Here is a 13,121-nt window from a genome sequence, read left to right as displayed (position 1 = left end):
AAATCAACATTTGGACTTGCACTCGCTTCGAGTGCACTTTTTAATGAAAAGAAAAATGTAATGTGCATATAGCATCGGGAATTCCCGATACACACCAAAGCGCACTAGTTGTGTTCACGTGCGTTTAGTGCGAGACATACAGGCGGGAAGAGCAGACTAGCCGTACTCATACATTTTTGCGGTAACATTTTTAAATATGTTTCATAAGAATTTTAAAAAAAAATGTCTTTGTTACTTTAGCTTATTAATAGTTTAGATATTTTTCCAGAAATCTGTATTTTTCCTTTTTAAGTAAGTAAGTCAAGTTCCCTTTAAAACCTGACGGTGTTTTGGGCAAGTGAAGTAGAGTTCACTTGTTTCTGTGACTCGGCATATGAAAGAATAGTGTGGTCAGCACTATTTCCAGCCGACTTTACTTTCCCTAACGTGAGTCAGGTACCCATCAGAGCTGGGTGGACTCAGGGACGGCAATAAGAACACTAATTCAATGTAACGGACATGTTTCTCTTCTCACACGGCATGATTAGGACTGTGTGGTTGAGGGGCAGAGCGCTCGACTGCTAGCCCGTACATCTCAGTTCGGATCTCGGTCTGGACTCGAGTCTGTAGACCATCCCTGAGTTCACTCAGGGCAAATGGGTACCTGGCTCTCGTCAGGGAAAGTTAAGATGGCACGGCATAGTTCTGACCACACTTTCCCTTCCCAAGTGGAAGTCAAGAAACACATACACTCTACTTCATCTGTGATATGGTTCTTTAGGTCTGAATAGGGGACTTAACTTTTTTAAAGGCACGCCATGGAGTCGGTACCAAACACACGAGTGTGTGGGTGTCTGGTGGAGCAGGGAAGTGCGATCTAATGGAAGGTGCCACCGCCCCAGTCGAGTTCCCCCCTCCAGGGGATGGGGAGGGATTGGACGTGCCCGATAAACAAGGGGACGCCGCCTGCGTGACCAAGCCCAGGGCCATATTCCGACGACGCCGGAAAAGTGGAGTCTTACCCAAGTAATTTGGTTTGAAAAATATTTTGTCTGATTTTAGTTGTTATCTGCTTTTATTTAGGCCGCAGTTTCTGTATTTTTTGTTTGTTTGTTTGTAGGTTTTTGAAAAATCTTGTAACTCAATTTTAACCTTTTTCTAATACACCCTTTTCCACAAACATTAATTTCCAATGTCAATATATATATATATATATATATATATATATATATATATATATATATATATATATATATATATATATATATATATATATATATATATAGTCTATTTACTCTACTTAATTATTAGGTTAGTCATAAATTACAAAATTCAATAATAAAAGGGGAGATAACAAAATTAAATACTAGCGGGCGCTAAATCAACCGACAACAGTGAACTATTTGTCACGGGTGGTTGATTTCTTGCCCGAGAATCGACCGATAATTGTCTTTAAAGGATTTTAAGCTACTGATAGGGTTTTAAAGCGAGTATTTTTACCCGTAGTCTACGTGGTGACTATTTAATTTAAAAAGTGAGAAGAAAAAACAAAACAAAAAGAAAATAAAAAACATAGGCCTAATAAAAGATTTTTAATAGCACTGAACATGAGAAAAGAAAACAAGCTTGACTTTTAAAATAGAAGCTTTGGTCACTAAAATATGTAGGAGATCTCTTGAGCGATCAAAGCTCTGATTGGTACCTGACTTATGTTGGGAAAAGTAAAGGCGGCTGGGCATAGTGCTGACCACACCTTACCTTCATAGGCCGAGGTAAAAAAACATATGAGCTTTTACTTTATATACCCAAATGGATCGCTAGGTCTAAAAAGGATTCTTTACTTTTTTTTTTTATTTGACCACCAAGCAATGAAATCACTGTTTCCTGTAATCGGAAATGTAAATTCTCCACCCCCTCCCCCACCCTCAGGCGTATAGTGGCGGCCCACAACCTTCTGTACATGCCACCCTGGAGACACTACCTTTTGGAGGCGAGCCGGGAATTTCAAACTGCCAACCTGTGGCTCAACCATTTTGAAAATATCGACTTTGCTGTTTTCGAGGTATCGTTTTGAACAATAATTAACACTAACTTTCTAGTTAACTCTAATCCTGCTCATGTGTAAAGTAACCTGAATTGTTTTGAACAAAATTGAAATATTGTCAAGAATAGGCTACTGTTCTAGTAAACAAATTATTGATGAACTCAATTTAATAAAACTGAATAGTGTCGCTAATATCGATACTAACCTTAAACTTAAGGCTATATAAAAATTAGCCTGACCTCTAGCCCAGGTCAAAAATTACGCCCACGAAGCGAGTTTTTCCAAATATTTTTTAACGATAAAGAGACATGAAAGAAATGAATCTGAATATTTTTTTTGTTTGATAACATATTCATTTTACAAAAAAATTTGAAACTCTGGACATCAGGACTTCTAAGGAGTCACAAACTAGTTTTAAAAAATGTAACATTTCTTCTGGAAGCCACTCAAGTGGGTTAAATCCCCTTTCTCTTAGAAAAAAAAAGAGAGTAGCTTCCCTTAGTTCAATACAATGTATCCGTCGTCTAGCGACCCGGGAACAGAATAACAGAGAGGTCAACTAAACCTTGTTCAGTGATTTATTTTTACAAAAGACTGCGTTAAAATGAGTAATAAATATTTATATTGCAAAATAAATTTCAAAATCTCGAAATGCGAATTCATTTTCTACGGTAATACGGGCTCAATGCTGAATAACCAGTACCCACAATTTAAATAGTCTACGAGCTTTTATTTATTTTATTCCTGGGTAAAAGGAATTCCAATTGATGATAAATATATTAGTTGTTTCTCAGTTGAACTCTTAGCGTTATTTTCCCTCGATAATTTTATTGAGTTCAAAATACATTTGTCTTTTTTCACCCACTAGTGAGAAAACCTATTTTAATTTCTGAACGTTTTTCGAAAGCTTTAACATTTTTCATTATGTTAAATCAGAACCCAAACATTGTATGTGTATAGATGGTTTTAAAATGTGAGAGATACTCATATGCGTTTCTAGAGCTGGCCTAAAAAATAATTGGGAAAATGTTTTGGGAAAGTTTAATAAGACGCCTATATATATATATATATATATATATATATATATATATATATATATATATATATATATATATATATATATATATATATATATATATATATATATACATATATATATATATTACCCCCACCCCACTCCCCTAATACGAATGAAGATATTCTGAAAAATTAGTGGTTTAATATTTTGAATGTTTCTTATTTTATATTCTCATCTGCATTAAAGAGACGGTTTCAAAAACGTATTATCTAAAAAAATGTTATTAGGTTCATATAACTTGCTAGCTACTTTTTGTTTGATATACATATTATTTTTTGCAACAGAAAACTTTACAATTTTAGGTTCTTAAACATTTAGCTTATTTTTTGTTAAATTGACAGGTTCGTGCCCAAGACACATGGGGCTGATGAAGTAGAGTTCATCTGTTTTAATGACCTCGGCATATGGTGGGATAGTGTGGTCAGCACTATGGCCAACCGCTTTTGATTCCCAAACGTGAGTCAGGTACCCATTAGAGCTGGGTGAACTCAGGGACGTCCTACACTCTCGAGCCCGAGATCCTAACTCGAGACTTTCGGGCAAGCAGTCTATCGCTCTACCGCTCGGCAACACCGTCCCTCCCCCCTTTTTTTGTTCTTTAAATAACGAGAATAAACATTTTTAAAAATTCTAGTCACGTGACATATTTTTAGAAACTTTTAAAATTTCTCCTCGACGAAGTTCGGCAAGCGAACCACCTATCTCCAGTCTCGTTTCTGCATCCTGACCATGACCTTGCTGTCCACGAGCTACATCTACTCGACCCTGTTCTCCCACCTGGCCGGCTGCACCCCCTTCTCCTCCTTCTGCTACATGCACGTCTGGCTCTACCTGCTGCTCATCTGCTTCCAGTTCTACGAGATTGTTGTTCTCATCTGTGTGTACTACGCCATTCCCACATGCATGCTTGGTGAGTGTTTGGTGTGTTAGAGGTTAGATGTGTTAGAGGCTTGGTGAGTTAGAGGTTTGGTGTGTTAGAGGCTTGGTGAGTTAGAGGTTTGGTGTGTTAGAGGCTTGGTGAGAAAGAGGCTTGGTGAGGTCAAGACTTGGTGTGTTAGAGATTTGGTGTGTTAGAGGCTTGGTGAGTTAGAGGCTTAATGTGTTCAAGATCTGGTGTGTTCAAGGTGTGTTGTATTGTTGGTGAGTCCAAGCTTTGGTGTGTTAGAGGCTTGATGTGTTAGAGGCTTGGTGTGTCAGACGTTTCGTGTGTCGAAGGCTTGGTGTAAGTGTGTGTGTGTGTGTGTGTGTCTATGTGGGTGTGGAAAAAAGGTGCATATTTATTAAAATCAACTTTGGGTGATTATATATGAATCTAAAAGTACTTGATTAGGTATAGCTTTAGAATTGTGTGTGTGTATATGTATATATACAGTACTTTAATCCATTAATCCCCAGCAAGGCTTCACATAAAACTTAATCCATTAATCCCCAGCAAGGCTTCACATAACCCCATGGTACTTTAAAATCACCTGGTTCAGCTACAATGTTCTGTCGGCCAACATCATGTCATGCAACGTCATGTACAGCGTCATTCTAACTGACATCGGTATGTACACAGTTCATTTTGACATCGGTATGTACACAGCTCATTCTAACTGATATAGGTATGTACACAGTTCATTCTCACTGACATTGGTATGTACATAGTTTATTCTAACTGACATCGGTATGTACACAGTTCATTCTAACTGACATCGGTATGTACACATTTCATTCTAACTGATATTGGTATGTACACAGTTCATTTGACATTGGTATGTTCACATTTCATTCTAACTGACATCGGTATGTACACAGTTCATTCTAGCTGACATCGGTATGTATACAGTTCATTCTGACATCGGTATGTTCACAGTTCATTCTGACATCGGTATGTATACAGTACATTATGACATTGACCTCTATCCACCTGTCGTGTTCACCATTGACCTCTATCTACCTGTCGTGTTCACCATTGACCTCTATCTACCTGTCGTGTTCACCTTTCACCTCTATCTACCTGTCGCCTTCACTTTTCACCTATGTTCACCTGTCGTGTTCACCATTGACCTCTATCTACCTGTCGTGTTCACCATTGACCTCTATCTACCTGTCGTGTTCACCTTTGACCTCTATCTACCTGTCGTGTTTACCTTTCACCTCTATCTACCTGTCGCCTTCACTTTTCACCTATGTTCACCTGTCGTGTTCACCATTGACCTCTATCTACCTGTCGTGTTCACCATTGACCTCTATCTACCTGTCGTGTTCACCATTGACCTCTATCTACCTGTCGTGTTCACCTTTCACCTCTATCTACCTGTCGCCTTCACTTTTCACCTATGTTCACCTGTCGTGTTCACCATTGACCTCTATCTACCTGTCGTGTTCACCATTGACCTCTATCTACCTGTCGTGTTCACCTTTGACCTCTATCTACCAGTCGTGTTTACATTTCACCTCTATCTACCTGTCGTGTTCACCTTTGACCTCTATCTACCTGTCGTGTTCACCTTTTACCTCTATCCACCTGTCGTGTTCACCATTGACCTCTATCTACCTGTCGTGTTCACCATTGACCTCTATCTACCTGTCGTATTCACCTTTCACCTCTATCTACCTATCACCTTCACCTTTCACCTCTATCCACCTGTCGCGTTCACCTTTGACCTTGCTCCATAGCCAGGTACATCGGCTACTTTAACATGATGTGCCAGATCCTCCTGACGGTGATGAGCGGTGCCAATACCTGCATGACGGCCATACCCAGCCGGCTCTACCACATGTACCAGCCCGTGGGGTTCACCTGCCTTTACCTGCTGTTTACCCTGGTGTACCCCATGTTTGGGCTGACCAACAGCGAGGGGCAGCACATGGTCTACAGGAGCTTAAACTGGGCAGAGCATCCGGGGTAGGTGGGAGCTTAAGGGGGACAGGAGATATGGGTAGGTGGGAGTTTAAGGGAGACAGGAGATATGGGTAGGCGGGAGCTTAAGGGAGACAGGAGATATGGGTAGGTGGGAGCTTAAGGGGGACAGGAGATATGGGTAGGTGGGAGCTTAATGGGCGGGAGATATGGGTAGGTGGGAGCTTAATGGGCGGGAGAAATGGGTAGTTGGGAGCTAACGGAGGACAGAAGATATGGGTAAGTGGGAGCTTAATGGGCGGGAGAAAAGGGTAGGTGGGAGCTTAAGGGGGACAGGAGATATGGGTAGGTGGGAGCTTAATGGGCGGGAGATATGGGTAGGTGGGAGCTTAATGGGCGGGAGAAATGGGTAGTTGGGAGCTAACGGAGGACAGAAGATATGGGTAAGTGGGAGCTTAGGGGGACAGTAAGTGGGAGCTTAGGGGGGGACAGGAGGTATGGGTAGGTGGGAGCTTAAAGGGGACAGGAGATATGGGTATGTGGGAGCCTAAGGGGAACAGGAGATATGGGTAGGTGGGAGCTTAGGGGGGGGAATTGGCAGAGCTTAAGGGTGATAGGAGATATGGGTAGGTGGGAGCTTAAGGGGGACAGGAGATATGGGTAGGTGGGAGCTAAATGGGGACAGAAGATATGGGTAGGTGGGAGCTTAAGGGGAACAGGAGATATGGGGTGGGAGCTTAATGGGGACAGGAGATTTGGCTAAGTGGGAACTTAAGGGGGGCAGGAGATATGGGTAGGTGGGAGCTTAAGGGGGGCAGTAGGCAGGAGCTTAGGGGGACAGGAGATATGGGTAGGTGGGAGCTTATACTGGGCAAAATATTTTGGTAAATGGGAGTTTAAACTAGGTTGATTGGTAAGTGAGAGCTTAAACGTGGACAGAAGATTTGGTTAGGTAGGAGCTTAAACCTTACTGAAGAAATTAGTAGATGAGAGATTAAACTGACTGAAACACATGCGTAATTATCAGCTTACCGTACACAATTAATTAACCTCATTTGAAATGAAACACTAAAGAAGCTTGTAATTACAAATAAATGATACTAAATGAAATGAAGTATTTTTGTTCGTGCATTTAACCTTTAATGTTTGACCTTGACATTGACAGGTACGCCATCTTGGTGTCCACCCTTTGGATAACTCTGACGATGGCCTCTCACATCATCTGTGTGCTGACCTGCTGGTCCAGGAGGGTTGTCTTCCGGGGACACAGAAAGGTAGCCTCTGGGTAGCTTCTGGGTAGTCTCTAGATAGCTTCTAGGTAGACTCTAGGTAGCCTCTGGGTAGCTTCTGGGTAGCTTCTGGGTAGCATCTAGGTAGGCTCTATGTAGTCTCTGAGTAGCTTCTGGCTAGTCTCTAGGTAGCCTTTGGGTAGTCTCTTGGTAGTCTCTAGATAGCCTCTTGGTAGCTTCTGGCTAGTCTCTAGGTAGCCTCTGACCATTCTAAACCCTCGGTGGACTCTGGGTAGCTTTGTGGTTGCCTCTAGTTAACCTCTAGGTAATTTCTGTGTTGTATGTAAGCATTCTATAGATATAGTGTAGTAGCATGTAGGTAGCCTGTAGGAAGCCCCTAGCTAGTTGATGACCTGTAGGTGACCCCTATGTAGCCTGCATGTAGCGTCTAGGTAGTCTGTAGCTAGTCTAGCCTATTAGCCTGTAGTTAGTCTCTCATTAGCATGTAGGTATTCGCATAGTTAAGTAGCCTGTATGTAGCCTATAGACAGACTACTTTGTCAGGAAACAACTCCATTTTCCATCATCCCTCGGCTGAGCTGGATTAAACAATATAATACTTCATAAGATTTAATCAACTAAGTTAGTTTTCAGCTGTGTATATAAACATTTAAAAAAATCGATGCTAATTTTCATTTAATAAATCCCTTTCGGGTAGGAGATGGGAGGATCATACAACTACTTTTACTTTTACCGCCTACAGCCACGGTCGTGTCACAGCTAGGTTCTGCCTGCTCTCATTTAATATTTAGCTCGTTTCAAAACTTCTCTAGGGCTAGTCGCCCCCTCATTCCCCACACCTCACCTAGTTACGCCCTATTTTATTGTTGGCATTACTTCAACAGCAGACACGGCCCGAGTATGGGATGGATGTCACTGAGTACAGCCCCCTGGAAGAAATAGAGATCCATTGTCCGCAGCATTGGAAGACTTCTAAGAGACCTTGCTGTTACAAAGGTAACTGGGTGGATTAAAATCATGACGTGACCGGCTGACTTAAGACTGAAAATATTTTGGAGATTTATGACTTAGAACTGAAAATATACTGACATAAAATGGTAGCCCAAGACTAAAAATGTAAAAGCTATTGCCAATAAAGGAAAATTAAGTATAGTACTGAATTAATGGGGAAGATATCTGGAAATAAGAAGTTGATGCTAGAAAAAAAAATTACAGATCCTATAGTCTTGAGAATGGTTCTCGGATCATTATCATCATCTTCGTCATCATCAGCTTCACTGCCTCTCACCCCTGATGGTGTATCAGCCACCATCCAAAGAGTCATCTGACCTGTGCCATTTTCTCAACCTGACTCCATGTGTAGCCCATCTTTGGGGTGACTTCCTCAAAGTCTCGTTGTTGGGTGTTCATCCCCTTCCAAGGTTGTTCCCCCTCAATGCCTGCCTTGTGCCTAAACCAACCACATCTTCTTTCTCTGTTCTGTACCATCTAAAGCCAAAATTGACCAGTTGCTACAGTGGATGGGAGGGGAATTACTGGGCACTGTCCTAGTCACACACTCCTTTCATACGTTACATAAACTCTTCTCCATCTGTCCTATTCACCACCAGTTCACGAGAACGCTCATTATCAACTTTACTACCACTAATAAAAAAAAAGTAAAAAAAAAAAAAAAAAAAAAAAAACAAACCCAAAAACAACCAAAAACCAAAAATCAATAAGCAAACAACAAAAAACAAAGAAACAAAACAAAAACAAAAAAACGCAAGTTCGGAAGAGGACTTAAATCAACAAATTTCTCCCTCAGGTTGCCTACACGAAGAAGGACCGCACCTGTACCCGTTCCACAACATCGGCTATGACCACCACATCTCCTACAGTCTAGCCAAGGGCCGGAGACCCAGGCTGTACGCAGTGGACCGATACGACCCGGCCAACCTGCCGTCCAGCTTCAACCAACGACTGGCACTGCTCAAGAACGTCCATCCGAGGACGGTCTTAACCAACGCCCATTTTGAAATCCCCGAGGAGGTTTGATAAACACGTTTACTAAGGCTTACATTGTTTTGTAATCATCTATATATATAATTCTCCTCTTCGAGCCGTTAGAAAACAAGCTGCAAACGCTCTCCCTACCTCCCCACCCCTACATGGTTTTAGTGAGCTGTGTTCACTCTAAATGTTTACAAGCAGAGCCAACGATTTTAAACGTAGGGGGAGGAGGGGGGGAGGAAGGGGGGGGGGTTATGGTCCTTAACGAGCTACTTATAGTGTTTTAAAGAAATATTTTCAGTGTCAGCGTTGGTACTGTCGAATTCACAAATTATGAATTATTGAAAATTAGAAACAACTAAATAGCGGCGTATGTTATGCCGCGGGCCGGCTCGTGTTAGATAAATTGGGCGTTATTCGATTCTTGAAAATTTAGCTTGAAATACTAAAGTATGGATCTTGAAGTTGTAGTGTAATGTGAAGCGAAAATTGTGATTGGATAGATAGGGGTTGTATTGGTGTTTGGGTTGTTGGTTCTCTCTTTAGTTTAATTCACATCCAACCCACTATGTAAGGGCACTGCGTAAACCTTCTGATTTGACACCTCGTACGCTCTGTAAAGGCATTGATTAAACGTTCTTTATTCCTACTTTTAATGCCAAAGCAGGTTAACTTTTGTTACAAAATATTTCTAACTTACAGTAAAGCCGGATCATTTTCTTATTGAGTTATTGACTAAAAGTTCCTTTTTCTAACCTGACGGTCCATGGAGCAAGTGAAGTAGAGTTCACCTTTTTCTGTGACCTCAGCAAATGAAGGGATTATGTCTTTAGCACTATGCCCAGCCGGCTTTACGTCAGTTATGTACCCGTCAATTATCACCAACATAACCAAATTCTCTATCTTCCAGGAAACAGACCTCCAAGACATATGCATCTCTTCATTAAGCGAAACCAACCTGCACGGCCAGACCAGCTGTCGCCCCAAAACCTTCTATCCCGGCATACAACAGCTCAAGTCCTGCTCTGTCCTCTCCTCCCCCAGCCGCTTCACACACGCCCAGTTCATCAAGAGCAAGTCCAAAGTCTTCACCAGGGTCTTCTCCAAACACGAAGCCAACCACCCGCAGTACATCCACCAGCCGTCGTCAAAGGGCGGAGCGTTTAGCGGCGATCACGTGACCCTCGAGAGGCTGAGATGCCTGGAGGAGAGGAGTATGATAGAGTATGAGGATGAGGTGGATAACTCCTCGGATGAGGAGAGTTTAGATGAGGATGTGGAGAGCGAGGACAATGATGATGAGCATGACGATGGCGATCAGACACCCAGTGAGAGTTATTTTATGATCTGAGTCAGGGAAGAGCTTGTGATCTTGTGATCTGAATTAGGGAAGATCTTGTGATCTTGTGATTGAATCCGGGAAGATCTTGTGATCTTAAGCAGGGAAGATCTTGTGATCTTGTGATCTTAAGCAGGGACAATATTGTAAGCTTGTGATCTTAAGCAGGGAAGATATTGTGCTCTTAGGCGGAGATCTTGTGATCTTAAGCGAGGAAAATCTTGTGATCTTAAGCGAGGAAGATCGGGTGATTTTAAGCAGGGTAGAACTTGTTGTCTGAATCGGGATAGATTTTATGTAGATTTTATGTAGACTTTACACATCTTTCTATGAACGCATGATGTGAAACAGGATATAGCTTGTGGAGACTTAACATCGTTTTATATGAATGCAAGAGACAAAATATATTTATGTGAACATTTTCAAAGTACTTGATGAACTTAAATTCATAACGAATTTATTTATATTTTAAATATCAACTTAACCAATAAAGTACATTGTTATATTTTTTACATGGACTTAAGGAATAAATTATATTTATGAAGAATATATGGATAATTATATTATAAACATTTTAGGTATGTCTAATTTTTGCTAATTTAACGGATTTGTTATTCTAGTATGGAAGGAAATGATAGAATCATTCAGTGGCGTCGTTAGGCCGGGTATCACCCGGGGCGGTCCGCACCCCGCTCCCGCCTCACGACGCCCCTGGAATAATTAAATTAGTAAAAAAAAACGCTAAATAATGTTCCAAGGATAAAAGATGTTCCTATAATTTGTCTAGGGTGAAACTGATATTCTTATTGTTGGCAGTATTAATACATAAAGCTTACACATCTGTGATCAACGGATTATCTACGTATTCCTTTACTTCTTTAGTTTGTCTGATTATCTAATTAAAGATTCGACCTTATTGATTATCAATCAAATACTCCCCAATATCACCATCATGTCCCAACAACCTGAAAAAACAATCAAGTTAGAGTAAGGTAGAGAAAAAACAACTCAAATTAAGTTTAAAACAAGTTAATTAAAAAGTCTAGTGACAATTTTAGCGCAATTTCCTTATGTTATCTAAAAATAGCTCTGTCGTAGCGTAAATCAAGAGCAGGGTTAGTAAAACCATTGGTTAGTTATTAAAACGTTTTTTATTAAATAAACCTAACTACTAACTAAACTAAGCACCTTGAAATCAAGAGCAGGGTTATTAAAACCATTGGTTAGTTGAACTTGATTATCAACATGATAATCATTAAGATGATAGATCTCTACTTCCGGCATGTATATACAACCACACCACACGCGTCATCACGTTCAATAGATGCGTCATCGCGTTCCATGGCTGCGCCATCACGTTCAGTAGGCGCGCAAGTTAATTAAAAAAGTCTAGTGACATTTATGCGCAATTTCCTTATGTTATCTAAAAATAGCTCTGACGTATAATGTTGGGGTGCGTTCAAGCTAGAAGAGCGATCGGTTTGTAGGTGTTTATGTAATTTTAAAATTTGTGACCGAACGAGAGGATATTTTTGAAAAGTTTCTTCGGCAATATTGTTCTAAATTATGGCAGGAATCGATTGGTACATGTTTCAAGTCGCTAAGTGGTCTGGTTGCCGAGATATGGGCCAAAAACTGCATTTTTTCGAGGTTTTTTGGCTTTTACGGGAAATACATGAAAGAAACCCGGAATTTTTATAGCCTATGCTCATTCTCGTAACTTGCTTAACATAATTGCTTTTGGAACTAGTCATCGATATTGCTTCGTTGAGGAGGAGATACGACTTAAAGCCCGGACACACATTCATCCATCCATCCATTCCCAGAAATGACGAGTTAATAAACGCAATTCTCCAGAATGGAAATTGCGCTAAAAATATGTTTATACGTGAAAAAGTTATTCAAACATTTGTTAAGTTTTAAAAAAAAACCCAATCAAAATGATTACGTTTCCTCAGCACAAACGCAAAAGGATGATGATAAAAACAATTTACTTATTTTAAAAATCAAAATTTTAAAATCTAAATTCTAAAATGATTTAAATTGTAGTAAAAAATTGATGATGATAAAAATGATTAAATTATTTAAAATCCAGTTAAAAAAAAAAAGATAAATCTATATAAACTCTGGTAAAAATATGATGATTAAAATGATTTAGTTATTTAAACTCCAGTTTAAAAAAATGATAACGCTATATTAACTGGTCAAAAAATTTGATGATGAAAATTATTTAGCTATTTAGACTTAAATTTTTTTTAAAAATCTAAAAGATAAAGTTATTTAAACTCTACTTACGTTATAAAAAATTCAAATTTAGTTCAACACTTAAATGCCACTTTCATAAAAAAAAACACATAAAAAGAAAGCAAATAACCCACGGGTAACAATAGGAAAACAAGAGCCCAATCAAACATCCTCAGCCTGATGATAAACAACATTTCGTTTCGGACAAACTTCTCCGTCAGTCAACAGGAAATGTCTTTTATTTTAATAAAGAAAGTTGACGTCACGACGTCTGCTGCTAAAGAAAAACTCCACTCCCCAGGGGCCGTTATCTCCTGGCCCGTTCAGTCCCACAATTCCAAGCAGACGGC

General features: G+C 40.1%; 1 protein-coding gene across 2 annotated transcripts; it reads left to right on the top strand.

The window, feature by feature from the left end:
- Window positions 1-1,914: 1,914 nt before the first annotated feature.
- LOC131944475 (uncharacterized) lies at window positions 1,915-11,375 on the top strand. Of its 2 annotated transcripts, XM_059305119.1 has the most exons (8): window positions 1,915-2,041; window positions 3,783-4,011; window positions 4,534-4,647; window positions 5,763-5,991; window positions 7,112-7,220; window positions 8,081-8,192; window positions 9,004-9,227; window positions 10,099-11,375. In XM_059305119.1, the coding sequence occupies exons 1-8, from the start codon at window positions 1,940-1,942 to the stop codon at window positions 10,537-10,539; spliced, it is 1,560 nt and encodes a 519-aa protein (XP_059161102.1). In that variant the 5' UTR covers window positions 1,915-1,939; the 3' UTR covers window positions 10,540-11,375. The 2 variants fall into 2 exon arrangements, with proteins under 2 accessions (XP_059161102.1, XP_059161112.1); XM_059305129.1 differs by lacking the exon at window positions 1,915-2,041 and having other exon boundaries at window positions 3,910-4,011; window positions 4,538-4,647.
- The last annotated feature ends 1,746 nt before the right edge of the window (window positions 11,376-13,121 follow it).

This window comes from Physella acuta, unplaced genomic scaffold (genome assembly GCF_028476545.2).
Source record: "Physella acuta isolate Inbredline_101_S28 unplaced genomic scaffold, ASM2847654v3 ptg000046l, whole genome shotgun sequence".
In the NCBI taxonomy this organism is placed as follows: domain Eukaryota; kingdom Metazoa; phylum Mollusca; class Gastropoda; family Physidae; genus Physella; species Physella acuta.
The sequence above is the reverse complement of the archived record's forward strand: the minus strand, read 5'-3'. Positions and strand labels throughout refer to the sequence as shown.